The sequence below is a fragment of the Phoenix dactylifera genome, chromosome 5, assembly GCF_051530095.1.
Source record: "Phoenix dactylifera cultivar Ajwa chromosome 5, Ajwa_hap1_PhDact_Kaust_v1.1, whole genome shotgun sequence".
In the NCBI taxonomy this organism is placed as follows: domain Eukaryota; kingdom Viridiplantae; phylum Streptophyta; class Magnoliopsida; order Arecales; family Arecaceae; genus Phoenix; species Phoenix dactylifera.
The window spans coordinates 29,038,890-29,061,513 of NC_143194.1; the positions used below are offsets into that span (position 1 = coordinate 29,038,890).

Genomic DNA, 22,624 nt, shown 5'->3' on the forward strand with positions numbered 1-22,624 from the left:
CGATGTTTCAGTAAAATCATGTATTCCCAGAACCAAGATGTCTCCTCGGTCGTCCGGACAAATTTCTTAAATACACTATGAGTCTAGCACTATGCGATATTCCATTCCCACTTCCTCTGATATCTCTTATGATACTACTATTCTAAAGTATTATTTTTTCAAGTTTCCTCCTTCCTTTTCTAAGCAATTGAAGGAAGTCCTTCGGATCAAGCCTCCAAGGGATCGTGTTTGTTAAAGGGGAATTGGCTTCAGTCGAGTTATTGTACCTTAGAGATGAGATCATTATAAACTTGCGTATAAGAGGCAAATCATGTTTTTAGAATAGTGTATTTCATACATCTTAATCTAGATAAAATTTTTTCAATCTTTTGAATCTATTTTAGTAGATTATTTCTTTATAACACTTATCTAAAATAATAAAAATAGCAGCTAGTAATTTCTAGGCCATATTTCTCCTACACATCTAGCAGCACCCCTTCTTCTCCTCCTACCCACACTCCCCCAGCCACCCAAAAAAACTCTTTTCATGGATCAAGGGAGACTATTTGATTTAATTTTTTTAGTAAAGATTATTTAATATAATTTTTCAAGGATCAAAATTGGAAGCATCATCATATGCCGGCTTGAAGGAGCTAGGGATGCTCTTCTAACCAGTCTGGTAGTTGTCAACAAGTATTACAGCCAACAAACCCCATATCCCTTGTACGAATTTTAACTTGACAAATAATTTAAATTAAAAAATATATAAACCAACCTTATCTCCTAAATTTTAGATAGTTTAAATACTTTAAAATACTTATCTTTTTCTTCATATGCTTTTTTTAGAAGAGCTGTGACTCTTCGAAAAAGAACGTTGGTTCCAGTTTTCGTAGGAATGCGATGATTTCGAAACATCGTATAGCTTAGAAATGTTGCACCGTATCGGCCACCAGATAGAGTCCATAAATAGGCATTGGGTCCAGTGTATTTGATTACTCAATTTGCATTACTACTTCTCAGTTTGGGCTGACCTATACAAAATTCTTATGAACAATCAAAGTACTAATTAAGTGTAAGGCTTTTAAATGGGGCTAACAACATAAAGACCTAATTGATCCGTACTGCAAGAGTGATAAGTAGAAGTATGAGTCAAAGGACCTAGTTCAAAATCTTATCCACTATGGTTTCTTCAGATAAATACTATCAATACAAAGTGATATTAAATTAATATCCTTGATGAAATTTTAATAACCCAAATGTTGCTTGCATGCTAGAAAATTGACAGGTGGGGCACAAAGTAATACTATATGCATTTTCTCATTGTTCATTGGTAAGGAATTTAGAAAACTTCAGTAGAAACCAAAGTCAACTGAATGATTATATTGCTTCGGAATGAACATAAAACTGAGCTCATTTCACTGACAGATGCTGTCCCAGATGCATTTATTTGTATTTTTTATAGATTTTGAAAGTTTGTCCGGGTCCTCAGAGATTTGGATCCTTTACTGCCTTTTCATTCTAATCCAATCCAATTATTCATATCTATACAGATAAATACCATCAATACAAAATGAGATTAAATTGTCCACGAAACACCTCGCCTATTGTATAATATAAATGGCCCAGATATTTTTCTTTATATTTTTTTCTAAATTAATTTCTTTTGTGGAGGATTGTTGGAGTTTTAACTTAGAAAACAGATTTAAATTTTAAAAAATAAATAAACCAACATTATCTCCTAAATTTTAGATGGTTTAAATACTTTAAAATACCTATCTTTTTCATAAGACGCTTCATTTTAGAAAAAATGCAACTCTTTGGAAAAAAACGTTAGTTCTAGTTTCCGTAAGGATGCGATATTTCTGAAACGTATTCTGAAAACACCGCATTGTATCGGTTCTATATTACTACTTCTCTACTTTCCAAGACAAAATAGAGAATTATTTTCTCTTTTTTCTTTTTCTCTTCTTCTAAACTTCTTTCAAATGTTCTTTATCATCAGGCATTTGAAACAGTCGATCGGATCAAGCTTCCTCAGCGATCATGCTCGTTCGAGGAAAATTGAACTGAGTCGTGTAGTTATACCTTAGGAACGAGATCGCCGCAAACCTGTGCCAAATTTGAACCACAACCGTACGTATAGAGCGAATCATGTTCTTAAAACAGTTTACATCACACGTCTCAATCCAAACAAACTCTTTTCAACCTTCTAATTTTATTTTAGTAAATAATTCTATTATAATATTTTAATAACATAAAAATATAATAATTTTAGGCAAATATTTTCAATATACCAAACCCACACGCTTCATATATAGCGAAGTCCCCATCATCCGACGCACGCATTGCACAAAGAAGGCAAAGGTTGGTGCATAGCACGCGCCATGATTGGGTTAGGTGGGACAGGACGTTTTATAATACCACGTTTTATAAAACGTTTAATAATACCACCCAAAGGGGCTACATATATGGAAGCCAAGAGCATGCCCCTCCACACTCCTCGGCGCTCTATCCTAAACAATTAAACCTTCAGCAACCGCTGCCCGTCTCTCCATCTCCCTTCCACTTAGAATGGCCAGCATCGAGTCCATTCGCAAGGCACAGAGGGCTGACGGCCCGGCCACGATCATGGCCATCGGAACCGCCAACCCTCCTCATGCCGTCGACCAGAGCACCTACGCCGACTTCTACTTCCGAATCACCAACAATGAGCACAAGCACGAGCTCAAAGAGAAGTTCAAGCGCATATGTAAGAGCTTAATTAATTGTTGCATGCCTTGCTTCCTCGTATACTTTTTTGGTATTATACTTAGAAACCACTTTGGCACGTTCGCTCTATCTCATGACACCTAGTGAGCATGCATGCATGAATCATGATATGGAGGGAGCCGGAGCCTTCCGATCGTGTTCCCAACTTCCCATCTTTCCTCCAAATATAAAAAAACAAAGAATATGGAGGGAGCTGTCCGTAACACATATGTATCCAAACACTCTCAGGCATGCAACAATTAGTGGTTGCCATCATCCTACGACATGCCTCGATCGATTCTCCCTCTTAAAGTAACCTATCCTCGATGATGAGAAATTAGCAAAATGATCGTTCAATATTATCATCCAAACTCATGAATGAAAGATACACATGCAAGTCGCTCGTTTTTTTTTAACCTTGTTTTGCTGCGTCACGTTGCAGGTGAGAAATCCATGATCAAGAAGCGGTACATGTACCTCACCGAGGATGTCCTGAAGCAGAACCCGAACATGTGCGCCTACATGGCGCCCTCTCTGGATGCCCGGCAGGACATCCTGGTGGAGGAGGTGCCGAAGCTGGGGAAGGAAGCAGCCGTCAAGGCCATCAAGGAGTGGGGCCGCCCCAAGTCAAACATCACTCACCTCGTCGTCTGCTCCACCAGCGGCGTCGACATGCCCGGGGCCGACTACCAGCTCATCAGGCTCCTCGGCCTCAACCCGTCCGTCAAGCGAGTCATGCTCTACCACCAGGGCTGCTTCGCCGGCGGGACCGTGCTCCGCATCGCCAAGGACCTCGCCGAGAACAACAAGGGTGCTCGCGTGCTTGTCGTGTGCTCCGAGATCACCGTCGTCACCTTCCGAGGCACCGACGACATCCACTTCGACAACCTCGTGGGCCAGGCCCTCTTCGCCGACGGTGCAGCGGCACTCATCGTCGGAGCGGATCCGATCCAAGGTGTCGAGAGGCCGCTCTTTCGAATGGCTTCGGCGGCTCAGCTGATACTGCCGGACAGCGAGGGGGCCATCGAAGGCCACCTCAGGGAAGTGGGCCTCACCTTCCACCTCCTCAACCAGGTCCCCACCATTATCTCCAAGAACATCGAGAAGAGCCTGGAGGAGGCGTTCGAGCCGCTGGGTATCTCTGACTGGAATTCCTTGTTCTGGATTGCGCACCCTGGTGGCCCGGCCATACTTGATGCCTTCGAGTCCAAACTGAAGCTGAAGCCGGAGAAGCTCCGGGCGACGCGGCACGTGCTTAGCGAGTACGGGAACATGTCCAGCGCTTGCGTGTTCTTCATACTGGACGAGATGAGGAAGCGGTCGGCGAAGGAAGGGAAAGGGACCACTGGAGAGGGGCTCGACTGGGGAGTGCTCTATGGATTCGGACCAGGGCTCACCATGGAGACCGTCGTCCTCCAAAGTGTCGCTATTTAGGGTTTCAGGCTCCACCATGGTTCCATTGCTGCATTTTTTTCTCGTTGCTTCAGTTCAAGTAGTGCTCAACTAAACAATATTTTAAAAGACTATATGTATGATATATGCAATGAATAAATGACTAAATGAAAAGGCTGGTAGAGTGTCATACTCAATCAGTAAGTGTATCTTCCTTCAAGAATACTGAAGTGTTTACTCAAAGTAAAAAAAAAATAAAAGGAATTAGTTAAGTGGGAGATCTTAATGAAAGATCCTAAGTTAATCACTGCCTCAGCTACGAGCATTTCTCCTCTGTACTGAAATAGTTGCTCTTCCTCTTATAGTCAATTCCTACTTTGGACGCGCGCTTGCGGTCAAAGTACTTCTATTTCACGCCTCCTGAAATCAATTGCAACTTTTGCTTGGGTCCAAAACGTATAAACCAGGAAATTTAAGGAAAAACCATTAGCTGCATGTTGAACAAGCATGTTTAAAGGAAACCTTCCATCAACAGTCAAGCTGAGGATTTTTGACTGCTATTCTCAGCAGCCTCTTTTAGAAGTCAAGAATACATGCATAACCATTGGTTGAACAGTTTTTGTTTTTCTTTTCTTAAAAAGGTGCTAAAAGGCTAATTAAGAACAATCCATTATAATTTTATGGTGGCCATTACAGACCACTGCTATGGTCGTTTTATCATTATAGTAGCATTACTATTTTTCTAGTTAAATTTAAGTGTGAGTATTAAGGTGTTTTTTTCCTTCTAATAGTGAGGGAGGGAGCTAGAATTACCTAATTTAACTATAATTACTCAGGTCACTATGAGAACTCATGTCGGCATATCTTTTAGTCCCACATTAGTTATGCACTACATAGATTTAGGATATTTATATAGGGCCAAAGAACCCAACTAATATCTTTTGGCTAATCCTTTTAAATAAAGTCTTGGGTTATTGCGAAAGGTATTGGAATGAGACCCGATGTATATCTATATAGACTCTACAGCTTGCACGGGCTCATTTGGGTTGACTCTGAGCTAATCTTACACTAGCAAGGATGTTAGAGTTTAAATAAATGAAGTATATCAAAACTTCCGTAAGCATGTGTTTCATCTTATATCAATACGGATAGATTTTCGTACATATACAGAGCCAACAGTCCAAATAATATCTTCTGATTAGCTTTTTAGATAAAGTACTATATTGTTATAATTTCCATACTTAGATGCATCTTAGACTCAACCCAAAATTTTTGGTTGCAACTTTAAGGAGCATGACCATTAGCATAAGCCTTAGCTAGAACATAAGCCTATGGTTTCTTTTCAAATGCTTGATTGACAATGCGTTATGCGATCCATAGCAATCAAATATAATGTCGCCCTGCATAAAAAAATAAAGATACAGCAAGAAAGACATCTTATGGGAACAAGAATCGTATGTCTGATTTCAACGAATGAACAACAAATAGATTGCGTAAAACTATATGTTAGAACCTTATCTACAAGACTGAGTACATGGTAATGAATTCTTTATGAAGTATTTTTTGTAGCTTAATGCATTTTTTGGAGTATTTGCTTGGTCCAAATGATGATGATCTCCATTATGTGAAAATCAACTCTTTCTGAAAATTGGAACAATTCTAATTTAATTTTATAAATTTAATATGAGTAAGTTTTGAATAATTATTATAAACCATAACTTCATACCAAAAGCTAAGGGTATTGTGTTAGCTAAGTAGTAGGCAACCTACAAATGATATGAATTCAGTAGGATAATATTCGACTCATTTTTAGTATTAGATTATGTAAAAAAATATTTGATTATAGATGCAGTATTAATTTATAAAAGAAATATTTGATTTTGATTGCTTCTATAGTGCTGCAACAAGTTATACCAATTGTTATAAATCATGATCATAGGATGACTCAAGACCGTTACTATGGAGTTGCTTATACCAATGATCATCAAAAGTGATAGTATTTGTCAGCCAATTAGTAATGTTCCATTATAATTTTATGGTAGTCATAACAAACTCATGCTATGGTTGTTTTATGATTTTAGTAGCATCAGTATTTTTTAATTAAATTTAAGCAATAATATTAAGGAGTTTGTTTTTCTTTTTATAGTAAGGGAGGGAGAATTACCCAACTTCATTATAATTATCTAAGCCACTATGAGGACCCATGCGGCATATTTTTAGTCCGACACTAGTTATGTATTGTGTAGATATAGAATATCTATGCATAGCTAAGAAACCAAAATAATACTTTTTGACTAGTTCTTTTAAATAAAATTTTCGGTTGTTACAAGTGGTATCAGAGCAGAACCTGACCTATATCTATATGGACTAGAAGATAGTGTAACATGGGCTCATTTAAGATGACCACGAACAGATCATGGTATTTGTGATTAGATTTATAATACATATAACTTTATTTGAATAGACTTGCATGGATGTTTGGGCTTAAAAGGAGAGAATACGTCACGACTTGCATGGGCATGTGTTTAGTCCTACGTAGAGTATGTGATGAATAGATCTTTATACTTATACAATGCTAAAGAATTCAAATAATATGTTCTGGTTAGCTTTTTTAAGTGAGGTATCCCAGCACTTGCATGCATCCTAGACTCAACCCAAAATCCTTAGCTGCTAAGTTAAGGAGCATGACCATCAGTGTATGCCTTAGCTTGATCATAAGCCTCCGGTTTCTTTTCCAAATTTTCTATAATCACCACATGCTATTCCTTAGCACTCAAATCTGTCACCCTATACAAAAAAATTTAAAGATATGGCAGGAAAGACATCTTATGGGAACAAGGATCGTATATCTAACTTCAATGAATGAACAACAAACAGATTGCATAAAATTATATGTGATCAGTCCTTATCCACAAGATTGAGTATAGAGTAAACAGTTCTTTATGAAGTATGTTTTGTAGCTCAACTCATCTGTTAGGAGTTCTTGCTCGGTCCAAATGATGACTATCTCAAAGACGTGAAAATCAGCTCTTTTTGAAAATTGAAACAATTTTTTTTTTAATTTTATAAATTTTGGAAGGTTCTGGCCTAACTAGTGGATAAAACTATTAGACTCTGGCAAAAACACTATTAGACCACGCAAAAAATACTATTAGACGCTCTTGAGATAGACCGCATATTATTCGTTCCTTACTAGTCCCATTTAGAGATAAGTCATAGCATAAAAATGATTCCTATGAATGTCTTGTATCTGATTAATGAGTAGTTAAAGATATGATGGCAAATATAATGGCCCAGCTAGCTATTAGGCCAGTACGGCCTTCGAACCAACCATCTTTTAAATCAGCAGCTTGTCTTTCAATTGGAAACTTGGCTCAGATATGGCTCACTAATTCCTAAACAAGACAACCTAGGATTAGATAAACTTGCTTGAGCTCAATTATATTAAATTTGGAACAAAAAACTAGATATTTGATATATATTAATATATATCATATATTATTTAATTATTATTTATAAATAAAATTATTTTATGTCATAAGTTATCATCATAATACTTAAAAAGAATATTTTTAACTATAATGCAGAATTGCTCAACGTATGTATGTACAGGTATTTAGCAATTTTAGTTTCTGTTGAATTGTATAGATGAGTTGTTCAAGAATAGCTCAAGTCCAGCTTAAAATGGTTTAAGTTTTAAGTACGGAGCTTGCACTATGCTTGGCATGTTGGAACCAGGCTTGTAGATATACATGCTTATTAGCCATAACAAGTCTAGCAATCTTCAAATGAAAATAGTTTATAAGTGTGTGGATCATACAACAAATTCAGACCAATGGACACATGGCCACTAAATGGGATCAGTCAAGAATGCTGTAAAAAACCCATACTGCCTCGCCCCACTTTTGATTTTTCTGACCCCTAAGGGGTGTTCAAGTTATGGAAAGTCCAATAAATGTATTTCCTTTTGGTAGCCTATCACTTTCTTTTTTGAACCTATTCCCATATACAATTGGACGTCGCCTTTGCTTCCAATGAATTCCTAGTCTTACAACCAAAGAGCCCGTCAAACAAATACAAAATTATCTTAAAGAATCAAATTAAGACAAAACTACCTCAGGGCGGACCACAAACCGAGTTGCATCACCCTAAAATATCAATCATAAAATGTGTCAATTGGAGACTGGCCTAATCGGTAAAGAAATAAAAGAAAAAAATATAGTATCCCATCATAAAATATAGGATAGAACCCCACATCTAACGCCATATCGCTGGCGTGCCAACTCGGAAGTCATCTCTTCCAATGAGAAAGTTAGTTACCACGAGGACATACAAGCATGTGCTCTAGCTTTGGAAAGCGAAGTCGCTTGGTACGTTTCCTGGGTCTTAAAAAACTGCTAGTTTTTCGGTTTGTTTTATCCTGTTGGAAACATGTAATGAGAGTATTTGCTGACAGTATGTTTTCGGTATTCTATCTACATTTATTTTGAGTCGGCATTCCTGGAAATTTGGGTATCAACTTAGTTGAACTGGCTTTCGAATGCTTGTATCCTGGAGATAGATAGAAGATCGTGCATGATAAAAGGTAGAATTCTTAACTTCTGGAATGCAAAAGAAGTGCGGGGTTGACGGCAAGCTTCGTTGCCCTGTAGTTCGGTCATATTGTTACACAAAAAATAACTCGAGCACCTAGCTAGGAGACGATCTGGTAAGTCAATAAGCTGAGTCTGAGTTCGTGGCAAACCAAAAAAAAAAAAACAGTGCATTGGGCCTTGGCTATATATATATGTTTGCCTTGCTACCAACAACATTGAATCAAAACTCCCTGATCGAAAGTCCAAACCCAATCCCTGGTCATGTTAGCTAATTAATTCCTTATCACAACAGGGGGATACAAATGGGCGAGGCCCGGTCCGACAGTTTGCAAAGTACTCTACAGGACCGGCCTGAAAAACCTAACATTGAACATTGTCGAAGCTCTCCCTCGGGCCTGCCCATGGACCAAACAACGAGATAAGCCATGATGAAAGGGCCCATAAGAAGGGGATGAGATCATTGGCAAGGTGCACGGCCACATGGTGTATGCAGCACCGCAGGGTATAATTTCTCCAACTGAAAACCTCCATCTAGGAAGAGTGTAAAGCTGCTACAACCATAGCTGTAATAAGCTCTTACAACTCTGGTATACCTAGATTTCTATTATATACAAATGGTGCATGTTTGAATTGAAAATAGCTTGATTTGCTGATCCTAAGAATTGATTTCCTAATTGGCACGAAGCATTCCTCGCCATGTTTATCATCGTAGGTTCTCCATGTCAAGCATTTAATTTTGGACGATGTATTTGCAAAAACATGCATGCATGAAGTAGTGTAATTTGACGTGCTTAGGTATTTCAAAATGGTAGAAACATGGTGTGATGTATGAATGATATGAGAAGAAACCATCCACAACCAGATGCAACCGGACGGATAATAAACGTAGCAACAATAGCAAACACGCAGAATGGATCAAATTGTTCAGCGAACCTGTTCATCACGAAACGATATATAAGAGCGCGCCTGCTTGGACAATTGCGTGGATTCCATGGGTCCCGCCTCGTTGATATGGTACCGCGAGAGTCCAAATCCTTGCATCCATCCCACAGTGACGGCTCCAAACTCTTCTTTAATTGAGCTTCCCTGGTTGCCTTCCCACTTTAATTATCACATGGTGTGACTCATTTCTGCAGCAGTACTAGACTTACTTCAGTTTTTTCCCTTGACATGAACCGGTTCTTTCAAATGGACCCACGTTGTGACCTGAAGGGTGAAATACTTTAGGTTATATGATGAGGTAGGCCATGTTGATCGTTCGAATATGTGAAAGCGAGAGGGAATCAAAGTCGAGAGCAAAAAGACGGTGATAGTTTTTGCCCGCGCACTAAAAGCCGGTAATAGTTTTTGTCCACGCACTGGTTTTTCATTATTCTCACTTTGAATGGTGACTGGTGCATTTCTAGATCCACCGAGTGTGTCCTAAGTTTACATATTTTTAAGAGGTAAAAACGAAATTCTTTTCTAGACGGTGCACGTAAAAAAGAATTGTTCTTTGAAAGAGGAGCGAAGAAAAACACTTTTTGTTTGGATCTTTGAGCTTTTGCAAGCCAAACTAACCTACTATTTTTTGTAAAAAACCAGTTAAAGTCTAAATAAACTTATTTCCCTATATATATATATTATAATCATAAAATAAAAAAAAAATATTAAAATATTTTAGAAATTTTGTATTCTGCATTTTTTAGTTTTCTATAACCAATTTTTGTATCATCTAAATAAGCCTGTGGATACAGGACAATCAAGCTACATAAATATTATATGTTTTTCTTTTTGTTGTTGTTGTTTCCACCGCAGGATGACCATCCCTAAGCCTCAGCTTCTCGAATAGCTTGGGTAAAGTAAGAATTGAGTTATAATTTGCTGCAGCGCTACTGTAGCGGCCAACAAGACATGTCCATGTATGTACGTGCAGTTGTAATGTTTTTTTTTGGACGATGCAACAATGGAGTGATCACGACATTATTACATTGGCTGATTCACAGCCAAAGATGTAAAGAAACCCACACTACGTTGTACCAAATAAAGAAAAGTAGACGAGGAAAGAGGGGCATTACCACCGTGGCAGAGCGTTTACACGTGTGTAGAGGGTTTTGGATTTGACGTTTCGAACTTCGACATAACCCGTGCCACTGATTGGTCTCGTAAGAAGTAAAACACTTGGGACGGAGAGATCTTAATTACCGTCACCTTGTTTGCTTCAAATCTAGGTGACTCAAAGCTGTCCTGGCCGTCCCGCTCGCCCGCTGAACGATCCTGCCTAAGGCCAAGGCCAGCCATGAAGTCCAAAAGAATTTTAGAATTTTGCTTTGAGAGTCATGAATGGCTAACGAGGCCTGGTATATATCGTCATCTTTTTCTTAACAGCTTAAAGTTTTGGAGTCCGGTGATTAGATAACCATTACAAAAATAATTCTAGGCTAAACTTTTAATTTTGATCATTAAAAGATCAGTTAATACAAAGAAGTTACAAAATCTCGGCAAGCATATTGGTATAGTATTTGTCAATATATCTCAAAATACATTGATTTCATATGGTCCGAGATATGTAGCTAGTAATGAAATAAATTACATATTTCATATCCTTGAGTTGTAGGTAACATTACATTTCAATACCTTGCCTACATCTTGGCCAAAATGAAAAACTTTTTTGTTGAACTAGGATGCCAGAAACAGTGTAATTAAGATTGAGATTTGATGTGCATCTAGGCCAACCACAGCTCACCATAAGAACCGACCAATTAGAATTCTCTACAATACCAACGTGCGGCTAGCCTTGGCAAACCCGACGCCATGCGACCGGATTCGCATCTTTGGAGCTTTTCATGGTTGGCAGCTTTAGCCGGAGGTCCCAGTGATCACCAAAATTCTGCTGATGAGACAGGCAGAACGTCATCCGCGTGCGAGACACTTACGCCGGATATTCGGGCCATGTTGAGGCTAGTCTTTCCTGGCCGGCCCACATACCCTAATTATTTAGTGGTATGTAAGCTCCTCCACCTATACTATCATCAAAAAAAAAAGGAGCCTGGAAGATAAGTGCTCGACGTCCTAACGGACTGCAAAAGAATCTCTTTCTATTTCCCGAGCATCATCCTAATTTAGATATTGGAGGGTTTTCCATGGCAAAAAAAATAACGGGATGCGTTTGATATCACGGGATAGTATCATGCCCTGGCGGTTATCCATGGCATCAACCTGCTTGCCAAGAGACTTGGAATTAATTGGGTCTCCTGGAAGGGATACAGTAACGGGATGCGTTTGGTATCACGGGATAGTATCATGCCCTGGCGGTTATCCATGGCATCAACCTGTTTGTCAAGAGACTTGGTAGAGGGTTGGAATTAATTGGGTCTCCTGGAAGGGATTATGTTTAATTTTGAAAATGGAGAGCAAGAAATTTTCTTGTTCTTTTCCCTTTCCTACAAAATAACAAGAGAGTTTCTTTCTATTCAGCCAGGTTTTCGCATGCCCATTTACTTAGCAGCAAAGAAGATAGATACCGTTATAGGAGGGAGAACAGGCAATATTCTTTGTAATGAGTGAAGCTAAGTTATTCTTTATATATTACATCATAAGAAATTTGAGAGCAATCTAGCACCTTCTTTTAACGACATTCTTGTTTGGTGGTTGGGTTAAGTTATCATCAAATATGTCGCCTCATATCTTGATTGTATAAATTTTCTAGGACTGCTAAGGATTTGCTCTCGTATATGGCCAATAGTGGATGACAAACCCCTACTTGGATTATGCGCTTCGTTTTCCTATTTGACATGGGGTTCACGGAATCAATCAGCTCTGATGTGACACTAGCGTCTCTTGTCCTCGTTGTACCAAATCCCAATTGCTACCTAAGAGAGAAAAAAAAGTGATGGATCATTTACAGAATTATAAAAAAATTAATGCAAAGGAATAAAAGCTTAATATTAGATAAGATTTGAACTCAGAACCTCTGCTTTGATACCATATTGAAATCACCACTTATCTTAAAAATTTAAGTTGATAGAATGAGATAAATTTATTTATATTTTTTATATTATTTTTACAGACAGCGAGTTGCTAAACATTGGCGAAAAGGGTAAGTTCTTTGAGAGTTGGAAGTCTCTTGAAAAATGTTCTAACTTTTGGCGAGATAATATAAATGCCCTTCCGGTATTTTGGAATAGGGTGCACTTTGAAATTGGGAATGGGATTTGGATCTTTTTTCTGAGAAGATAGTTGGATATCTGAAGCACCGATACAAGACCTTTTCTTTGCCCGGCATAGTTGAAGTCAGAGGAAGTGTCGCACCGGGGCAAGTTTCTTCAATCCAAAATCTAGGACTTGGAAGATCATATTACTAGCATCCCCTTCTTCCGAGACTCGCTCTCAACTCCTTTTTTCTTTTTTTTTTGTGCAAATTATGGCTCTCCTGTCTATGGTTACTTTCAACCAAGAAGAGGACCAAGTGAGATAGAAGATGAATAGTAATGGAGCTTTTACTCCAGCCTCTTTCTTCCAATTCTTGAACACTAAAGTGTGCTTTTGTAAGTTCCCTATGGAAGCTTAATGTAAAGTCAAATGCTTCCTCTGGCTATGCTGGCAAAAGAAGCTTAATACTAGAGAAATTCTGGGGAAACAACTTAGAAAAAATCTCAAGAGGTGTATGCTCTGTCATGAGGCAGCTGAGTCAATGGATCACCTGTTCCCTTTGTGCGGGTTCTTTTCCACTATTTGGAAGGCATTGTGCTCTTCTCGAGGAGTGCTTCACCTGCAGTCCACTTTTGAGCATCTTTGTTTGCATTGTGATGTGGTGGAAAATGAGCATGGTACCATGGCATGACCAAATTAGTCCAGATCAGCAGTCAATATGGCAACCAAGACATACCCTAAATAATCTAAAGCAATCAGATCGAGACTATCCTTGCCAACCCAGAAGCCAAGATGAGCAGACTAAAAGCAACCAACCTCCGAAATCGCGTGCCATCCGATATAAAATCCCAAATTTTGGACTTGCAGATACTTAGCTCTGCATCTATCCCAAGCCAACCTGAATCTTCTCACCTTGGCTAGTGCTTCCGACCTTGTATGGAAGAATGTTCCCTCCATCAAGCGGGAGAAAAAGATTACTATAATAATCTCTCAATATTACGCCGAATCTTCAAACAATTACCACAATAACACGACTCTAAGCTGTTAAGATATGATTCACAAAAGATTCGCTCATCTATAAATAAGCCATAAGCCTGTGTGAGATAGGTGTGTCTCTAATACTGGCATTATTGCAACCATTGCTACCGCTACTAAGCTCTTTATTCTCTTTATTTTTTTTTTCCTTATCCCACACTAAAAAGAATTCTCTCTGATTTAAGCATCAAAGGATTTGCCAAAGTCAATTAAGCGAGTTTTCTAACCTTTTTGTTGTCTTGCAAATCCATAAAAACAGTCTCCATCAGCAATTCGGAGATTGGTTGGAAGTGGAGGAACTTCACAAAACAATTTTGTTGCGGAGACGGCATTCTGCCGGAGCCTCACACAACAGTATAGCCCACATTAAGCTAGCAGAGAAAGAGGACTGCGTTCCTCCCGAGGTATTGTCCGCTTTGGGCGCTCCGGCCCGCGCGTCCAGCGCAAACGGGGGGAGACCACTACCCTCTGGGCGCTCCGGCCCGCGCGTCCAGTGCAGACGGGGGGAGACCACTGCCCTCACGGTTTTGCCCTTCAAAAGGCGCCTCGAGAAGAAAGAATTTTCATCCTCCATTTAAGGCACAGAACCTTTCCGCTACTAGCCGATGTGGGACTAAATTCAAGGCCCCTCCACCCCCCCCCCCCCCCCGCCCGCAACATAGCCCTCCCAGCGGGAAGGTTCTTGAGCCTCCGCAGTCCCGAGGGTAGTCAACGGTGGGAGGAGGCGCCCCCTAATTGGCGCGCCATCTGTTGCGGGAACGGCATTCTGCCGGAGCCTCACACAACAACATAGCCCACATTAAGCTAGCAGAGAAATAGGACTGCGTTCCTCCCGAGGTATTGTCCGCTTTGGGCGCTCCGGCCCGCGCGTCCAGCGCAGACGGGGGGAGACCACTGCCCTCACGGTTTTGCCCTTCAAAAGGCGCCTCGAGAAGAAAGGATTTCCATCCCCCATTTAAGGCACAGAACCTTTCCGCTACTAGCCGATGTGGGACTAAATTCAAGACCCCTCCCCCCGCAACAAATTTCAACCTATTATTATAATGTTATCGGCTGCCATATCTGGGATGTGTTGGAAAAAGAGGAATTCTAGAATTTTCTCTTTTTTTTTTTTTTTGGACAAGCAGTCATCCATTCTTTCGTTGCATTATAGGGCTTCTCACTCCTCGATGATTGGTCTGACCTGTGGAATCAGGAACTTCTTGCGGAATTTTGGAAATATCTGAGCAAAAATGTGGAATCTTAGATGAACCCCTTTGGAAGGCTAATTGACTTTCAGGTGGCTTGGTTTTATTGATGCTTACAGGCACCGGAGTGCAGGAAGCTTATGATCAAAGGAATTGGACCCCTTGAGAGGTCTTTTTTTCATGGCACCGGAGTGCAGGTTGTTTCTGGACAATCAAACCGGTTCGCGTTTCACTCACTGTAAGTTTTTCTCTCTCTTCTTCTGCTTCCTTTTTATTTTCTCACCATGTTTGTGCACTCACCTGTAACTCCTTAGAACAGTGATAGTGCCTAATTTCACTGCTCTTGTTTTCTCCTCATTGTAAATATATTCCGCTACAGCATCAATGAGAGAACAATTCTGTATTTTTTGAGACAGAAAGGGAGGGGAAACCCCACCAATGCAATTCACCGAGATAATAACAAAAAAAACGAAGAAAAGAAAACAAGACCCGGGAGATAAAAATGGAACAGGACATAATCATTAGTGTAGCACCAAATGTGTATCATATCAGTGGGCCTACCTACGCCCGGACCTATTTATTGCAAATACAAACTACGTGGCCCACTCTGGTGTTCATTGGGTCCCCATCTCCTGGTGACAGTTCCCTCGCATCGCGCATGAATGATTCCAAATTTCAGTCCCTGTTCCCATCAATTTTTTCACATGGCCTGGCTCAGACCCAACACTGACCTGGAACCAGAGAGCTCCCCTCGCTGCCGTATCCTCGATTGATAGGCGGAGCACAGCCACTGAGACGATGAGCCCAAAGCCACGTCCACCATGATCTCGCTCCAGTGCTTCCTCATGGCTCGGTTCAGCCTAGCTATGAACCCGCTTCTCCTCTCCTCGCAGTACTTCAAAAATCGCGCGGTACCCACGGGCTCCTCCTCCTCCCCCCAACATGGACCACCAGGTCGGAGTGGAACGGCGTCGCCGACTAACCCGGCCGACAAGCTGAGGTACTCCACCATGGCGTCCATGAGCCACTTCGGCGCCGCGCCCTGCCCGTCCCAGAGCCAGACGCGAGCCATGGCCCGCTGCACCGCCGAGCCCAACGCCAAGCCCGGATTGGGGTCGGCCATGGCAGTGGGGCTAACGACGATCACGAAGTCGCCGGGACGTTGGGAATCATCACCATGACCGACTGTCACGACTTCGCTGAGGTTGTGTCCGGCCAGGCGGAGGGTCACGCTGCGGACTGGCTTGCGCGGGTACAGTTCATTTGGGTAGAGGATGCGTTCCACGAATTCGCTGGCGTTCTGGAGAATCTGGGAAGCCTTGCCGTTGGAGACAAAGAGGAGATCGAAGCGCCGGGCGGCGAGAGTACCGGGGGGCGCGGCGTTGAGGATGGTGATGTCGAAGCCTTCACTGGCTTCGAGGTTTGCCCAGAGGGACATTGCTGCGAGGATGAAGACGAAGGCGAGGCCAGCGAGGGTCGTGGGGGGAGCAGATTCCGCTGTAGGAGAGTCGGTAGTAGTGGAGGGATTGGGATTTGAAAGGAGGGGCTGCTCCATGAGGAGAGTAGCTAGCAAGAGCCGACGATGAGAATGTTGTGGGATGAGAGAAAAAAAAAAGTTGCATGGTTAGGTGAGCCATCTTATTGTTCTTATAGAGCGGCAAACGAACGGACCATATCTAATCAACTAACAGCGTTCAAAATCTTCATAATTGTAAGTTGGAGGTTGATTAGTGTCCACTAATTCCGGTCCACGGTGCACTCTTGACGTTTGGATAAAGCCTTCTTTTTACCGTTTTATCTTTTTTTCTGAGAAAGCAATTTGTTTGATTCAAGATATGAATGATTGTATGGCTGCAGTGAGCTGGGAAGGCAGCCATAGCTGTCGGCAGCCCCTGTAAATGGTTGGATACAATGGATTTTGGGTCGACGGGATGAGGGAGCGATAGCAAAGGATGCCAGGGATATCTTTCAGTGGGGCCCTATTTGTAAAAGACCCAGATCAAACTGCAGTGATAACAAATTATCGCGCAACAGCTGCTTTGAGATCTATATAAAACACGATCGAATGGCCGACGTTGCGTGACAAGGCCGCTTATTCTTTCGCGCGAAAAATGCAACCTGAACCAGTGAAGTCACCTGCGAAATGGCCTACACATTTTTAGTTCAAATAACATGGGTTTGCACCATGTCGTATACAAATTCTGAGAATTGCACTCAAGCACAATTTAATTAGAGATCATCTCAGCTTGTAAGCCCCAACTGGTTCGACGAAAAAATGAATAATCAGATACAAAAAGAGCTGCAGCCTCTCATAGTCAAGCCATAGCTACAGCATCTTGCTGCAGCCGCAGTCTAGTCTCAAAAATAGCTCGTAGCTTATGGTTAAGCTGTGGCTTACGGGGCTACAGACATAGCTGCTCGAATAGTTACCATTGGCCAAGCGATGCCCGGTCGGAAAAAAAAATAGAAACCTGGCATTTGTTAAATAAAATTGGGAGGCTGCCAACCTATGTTTTTTTTTTTTTTTGGTGGGAATTTCTGTTTTATATACCAACCATGTTGCCCTGTAAGGTAGTAGCTCCCATTAATGCAGCCGTAGCAGGAAGTGTAAGAAAATATAAAATATATAAATAAATCTATCTCATCCTATAAGCTTAAGCTATTGGGACAAATGATGATTAAAAATTTCACATGTTGGGCTCGCCCATTAAAGAAAAGTCCGATCTACATGTGAGAGAAAGTATAAGAAAATATAAAATATATAAATAAATCTACCTCATTCTATAAGCTTAAGTTTTTAGGAAAAGTGGTGATTTCAACTGGACGCGCTATATTTTTTTTTTAAGTAAATTAATTTGTTATTCAATCTAAAATAAATATACTTATAAAAATTAGAAAAAATTATATAAAAAATTAAAAAAAATATCTGTTACATCAGTTTAATTGTCTGATGCTCCATATCCAGTCCTCCAATGGTAGAAGATATAAAATCAACGTCCTAAATATTAGTACAGAAAAAAATTGTGACTGAATTCAATACCCGCCTGGACACGGTCCATTGGCGGACACGACGAATGATCGAGATGCTTGGGCCTCCACACGGCACCACGACAATTGATTAACCACCATATACGTCACCTTTCCCATCTAATCTTCGATGTAGTACAAATAATAAAGCCTGACGTGTGTGGTACGTCTGAACAATGTCACGAGTTAATGTGAATCACTATTGTGATTAAAGATATTTATATAATTTAAAAAAATATCCTAATTTTTAAAAGTGTTTTTTTTCTCCGAGAGTCCAGATAAGAACTGAAAATAATTGACATATATTAATTAAAAATAAAATATTAATTGAAAATACGGAACCATGTTAAACTATATGGAGACATTTAAGTATAGATAGAGTATCACTAGAGGCGCAAATAGGTCGGATCGGATCTTCAGTAACTCTCTATCAAATTCGATTAGAAAATAACCCTATGGCGGCATCAGCACTAAAATAAAGCATTAATTTTATCTGCTCGTGTTAATATAGAGATTAGGAATAGAAAAAGGTGAATTAGATTGACGATAGGATCCCCGTATCACGTGCAAACTGGCAGACATTATTATTATTATTATTATTATTATTATTATTATTATTATTATTATTATTTGTAATGCACGAATGACACGGAATAGACCCAGTAGGCCACCGTTTGATGTACGGCGATTTGCATTATTGATGAGACTGTCAGCGCCACATTATTATAGAGAGGAGGTCCCATGCGAGATATGCAGTCCTGCCCTTTGGATCGCTCGCAAAGGCTTCTGAAGCGCAATTCTCGACATCCTGGAGAGTTCTTATAGACATCTTCCATAGGGCTTCCGCCCCCATTGTGCTTTTTACTTTTTTTCTGACTTGGCAGGATATATATACTCAGATTAGAGCTATATGAATTGCTGTTTTTACCACAAAAAATAAAAGCGCAATTCTCGAGCTCGTTGCTTTGGCTCACCTTACTATTTTGTCTTTTTCAAAAAAAAAACACAATGCAGTTTGCTCAGACGTGTAAATGATCTGGTAGGAGTATAAATTGGACTCTTACCACTTTCTCATGGAAGGTGACACTACATGCTGGATAATTAAGCTGCAATAAGTCATGGAGTGTAAAGCTACTAGCATTACGCTTGTGTAAATGTAATGCACCTGTTTCTTTATACGGAGGACTCTGGAAAAAAAATATTAAATATATGGAGGATTGATCTTAAGTAGAGTTACTCCTGAGACTATCGGCTTGCCCAGCTGGCTCAGCCTAATCCAAAATTTGATGAACTTAAATGCTAAATATAAGTACATGCATGGAATTGGCCTGAGCGAAAAGGGAAAAAAAAACTGATATGAAAATCGAGTTAGGCTCCAAAAAATTAAAAATCAGCCCAAAAAATAGAGGCAAAAAAAGATCAGATCTGTTGGACAAGCATGGTATTAATGTTTCAAGACTAAGCCGAGTCTGGACAAAGAATAAAAGCTCAATTGGGGCTGGGCAAAAACATCGAGCCTAATTTCTACCATAGGGCTCGCCCAAGTATAACATTTGATCAGCTCTAATCTCAAGAAGGGGTTCAAGAAGCAACACAGAGCAGGTTAGTTCCTCGTCAAAACATATATTAAAAAAATAAAATCCAAAACGGAAGCAGAGTTGGAATGGGAGAGTTTCCAAGATTCTGTTATAAATCATAAATTCATAATATCTCCGGATCAAACAAATTTATCCAGCCACTGGTCTCTCACTGAAACAGTGAAACTGCAACAACTGTCACCAGACACGGAAACGACATAGTGAAGTTAATTCGTTTGGCCATTGAATTACGATCTTTACGGTGGACTGGCCCGGGGACATAGTGAGTTAATTCGTTTTACTGCGTTCGCCACTTCGCCTGCCCTCGAGTTAATACTTGGCTCCGGCTCGCCAGGTCAAACAACCGGACGGACTATATTATAGCTACAAATATTTAATAAATATAAAAATATTTTGAATATTATCTTTTAACTCGCATAGATCTACAGTGCTCTCTGACTGTAGCAAATGGAAAATAATTGTAAGCGATCCTTTATTTTTTTAAAAAAAATTATTTATATAGTGTAGAAAAATATGTGGAACTTACATGTGCTTTTGGTAAAGTTTTAAATATCAAAAAGAAACAAATAAAATGTATTTACTTTTTGGTTTTGTATCAAAGATAAAATTTTCTATATTAACTTAAATATTTTTGAACTGTTTTTTTGAAATTAATTCATATTATAAGGTTTTGAAAACATCCAAAAGACAAAATGAAGTAGAAATGTTTTTCGATTTTATGTAAAAAGAGAAACTAATTTTTTTAATGATTTTAGAAGAGTCACACACTTGCAAGGATACGTGATTGATGAAGTTAGTTTTCTGCATTAGTTTTATGTACAGCTATAATAAAAGGCACACACACTTACCTCATATTATTCTTTTAATGTACAATACAGAGTTAGCTTTTTTAATTGTATATAAATACACAGATGTAATAGAAAAAGAGTGTAATAAACAATTCTTTCATTTCCTTCCAGCTGCCTGGCATTTTCTTTGCTCCTCTATTCTCTGCTTACATTTCTTGGGGTGTTAGCAGCAATGGAGCTGGAACTTTCTTTTAACATGGTATCAGAGCTCGGTCTCCTCTTCAGGCTGCATTGAAACCTCCTATGAATCTGAGGGTGGAAGAGCATAACGAGCTCATCAATGGACATGTCGAAGAGGGCATCAAGATCGACGCCAAGGTAGCTGATCTTCGACTGCCCGGCCACAACGTCCGCCATGGCTGTGAGAAAATGAAAAGTTCGTCCCGAGGGCCGCCGCGAGCAAGAGGTAGTGTTTTGGAGCTTCTTGATCTAAACTCTTCTAAAAAATTAGATGATTGATTATGAAATATAGTAACATGCATGAAAGAATTATTGCATAATTGCCAAATATTCTTTCACCAGAGGGTTAGAATATCGGAATTAACATGTTTTTTTGGCACAATTGTCTGACTTGATTATCCTAGTTGATTTGGATTGTCCAGGTCACCATTTTTCCTAAAAATTTACTGGATTAGAGGTTTTTAACCAATCTAACCACAATTCTGATGTTGATGAGAAATCAAATTAGCCAAAAGTCTATTCCTCTAAATTTTTAATACAACCAATCAATCTAATCCGTTTTTTATAGCTCTGCTAAAAAAATACTGTGACAATGAAGGCCAGCAGCGATTCCCGTGGAGAACCGTTATAACGTGATAACGCGTTGCCTAAAATATTGGTTAATTTATTCAAAACTATGATTGGTACGATGCAAACTATTCGTCATGGCCCGAAATTGACATATCGAAGTGACAAGCGAAGAATCGTACCTGAATTCTTATATTAAAAAAAAAGTAACCTGAATCACATGCGACCCGAAGCGCAAGTCAGGAATGTAGCGCTAATTGGTAACTTATAATATTTACAAGTTCACGTGGCTCTAGTACCCATTATCGGTTGTTGAGCCTACTTGAGGAGCTGAGGCGCTTAACACACACGAACTTAGCGATCGAGCGACGCTGAGAAGACTCCTCCATCTTTCATTGCGTCAACTTTGTTGCCCGCAGCTCTTGGCCTCACCTCTTTCGCCAGCTCCGGCGCTGGCATGGCCTGGTTTAAATCAAGGGAAAAGATGTCGCTGAACCAGATGGGGCTCCTTGCTGACGTGCCAACAAGAGATAGGCCGAGCACAACTCTCGAGATCGCAAGCCTAGTGCACTGTCCACCATGTGCTCGTTCCAGTCCTCCATCATGGCCCGGTTCAAGCGTGCAACGAATCCCCGCCTCCGTTCCTCACAGTACTGTAAGAAACAAGCATCGTCGAAGTAGTTTCTGTCATCCCAACGCGAATTATTGAGTGTGATGGAGAAATTATTGTGCTTCGAGTGGTGCACTAGACGGGCTGCCATGGTCAGGTACTCCCCCATGGCATTCAGGAGCGATCGAGGGGCCCTGCCCTGCCCGTCCCAGAGCCACACTTGTGCCACGGCCCGTTGCACCGCCGAGGCCGCCGACATCCTTACGTCGGCCTCCGCCATGACACTAGGGCTGACATGAATCACAAAGTCACGGGAGCCACGGCCGGGGCTGACCGCGACGACCTCGGCGAGGTCTTCGTCGGCCAGCTGAAGGGTGACGTGGCGGACGGGCTTCTTGGGGTACAGCTCGCTGGGGTAGAGCAGTCGCTCGATGAAGTCGCTGGAGTTGAGGACGAGCTGGGCGGCTCGGCCGTTGGAGACGAACATGAGGTTGAAACGCCGGCCGGCGACGGTGTGCGTGTCGGCGCTGAGAATGGTGATCTCGAAGCCTTTGGTGGCTTCGTAGTTTGCCCACAAGGAGACGGCGGCGAGGCTGAGGAAAGCAACAAAACGGATAGAGACGGTGAGGGTGGAGGGTGAGACGGAGGTGTTAGCGGAGTTGGGGACCGTGATGGGAGGATGGTTTGTGGGAGGGGGGATGGCCTTTGGGAGGAGAAGATCCTCCAT

The 22,624-nt window shown here is 40.7% G+C and overlaps 3 protein-coding genes across 3 annotated transcripts; 1 reads left to right on the top strand and 2 right to left on the bottom strand.

Moving 5' to 3' along the window:
- Positions 1 to 2,441: 2,441 nt before the first annotated feature.
- On the top strand, positions 2,442 to 4,379 carry LOC120111596 (chalcone synthase-like). Its single transcript, XM_039129015.3, has 2 exons — positions 2,442 to 2,728; positions 3,170 to 4,379. The coding sequence occupies exons 1-2, from the start codon at positions 2,551 to 2,553 to the stop codon at positions 4,159 to 4,161; spliced, it is 1,170 nt and encodes a 389-aa protein (XP_038984943.1). The 5' UTR covers positions 2,442 to 2,550; the 3' UTR covers positions 4,162 to 4,379.
- Positions 4,380 to 15,452: 11,073 nt separating this feature from the next.
- Positions 15,453 to 16,979, bottom strand: LOC103703347 (uncharacterized). Its single transcript, XM_008786173.6, has one exon. It carries the CDS (start codon positions 16,620 to 16,622, stop codon positions 15,768 to 15,770), a length of 855 nt encoding a protein of 284 aa, XP_008784395.1. The 5' UTR covers positions 16,623 to 16,979; the 3' UTR covers positions 15,453 to 15,767.
- Positions 16,980 to 21,431: 4,452 nt separating this feature from the next.
- LOC103703421 (uncharacterized) lies at positions 21,432 to 22,624 on the bottom strand. The gene has a single exon (XM_008786261.3). It carries the CDS (start codon positions 22,622 to 22,624, stop codon positions 21,755 to 21,757), a length of 870 nt encoding a protein of 289 aa, XP_008784483.1. The 3' UTR covers positions 21,432 to 21,754.

Excerpts from the sequence above, each read along its gene's own strand:
- LOC103703421 (XM_008786261.3), bottom strand. The coding sequence starts at position 22,624 with ATGGAGGATCTTCTCCTCCCAAAGGCCATCCCCCCTCCCACAAACCAT.
- LOC103703347 (XM_008786173.6), bottom strand. The coding sequence starts at position 16,622 with ATGGAGCAGCCCCTCCTTTCAAATCCCAATCCCTCCACTACTACCGAC.
- LOC120111596 (XM_039129015.3), top strand. The coding sequence starts at position 2,551 with ATGGCCAGCATCGAGTCCATTCGCAAGGCACAGAGGGCTGACGGCCCG. Across the intron at positions 2,729-3,169 it reads AGAGAAGTTCAAGCGCATAT|GTGAGAAATCCATGATCAAG; the intron begins GTAAGAGCTTAA and ends GTCACGTTGCAG.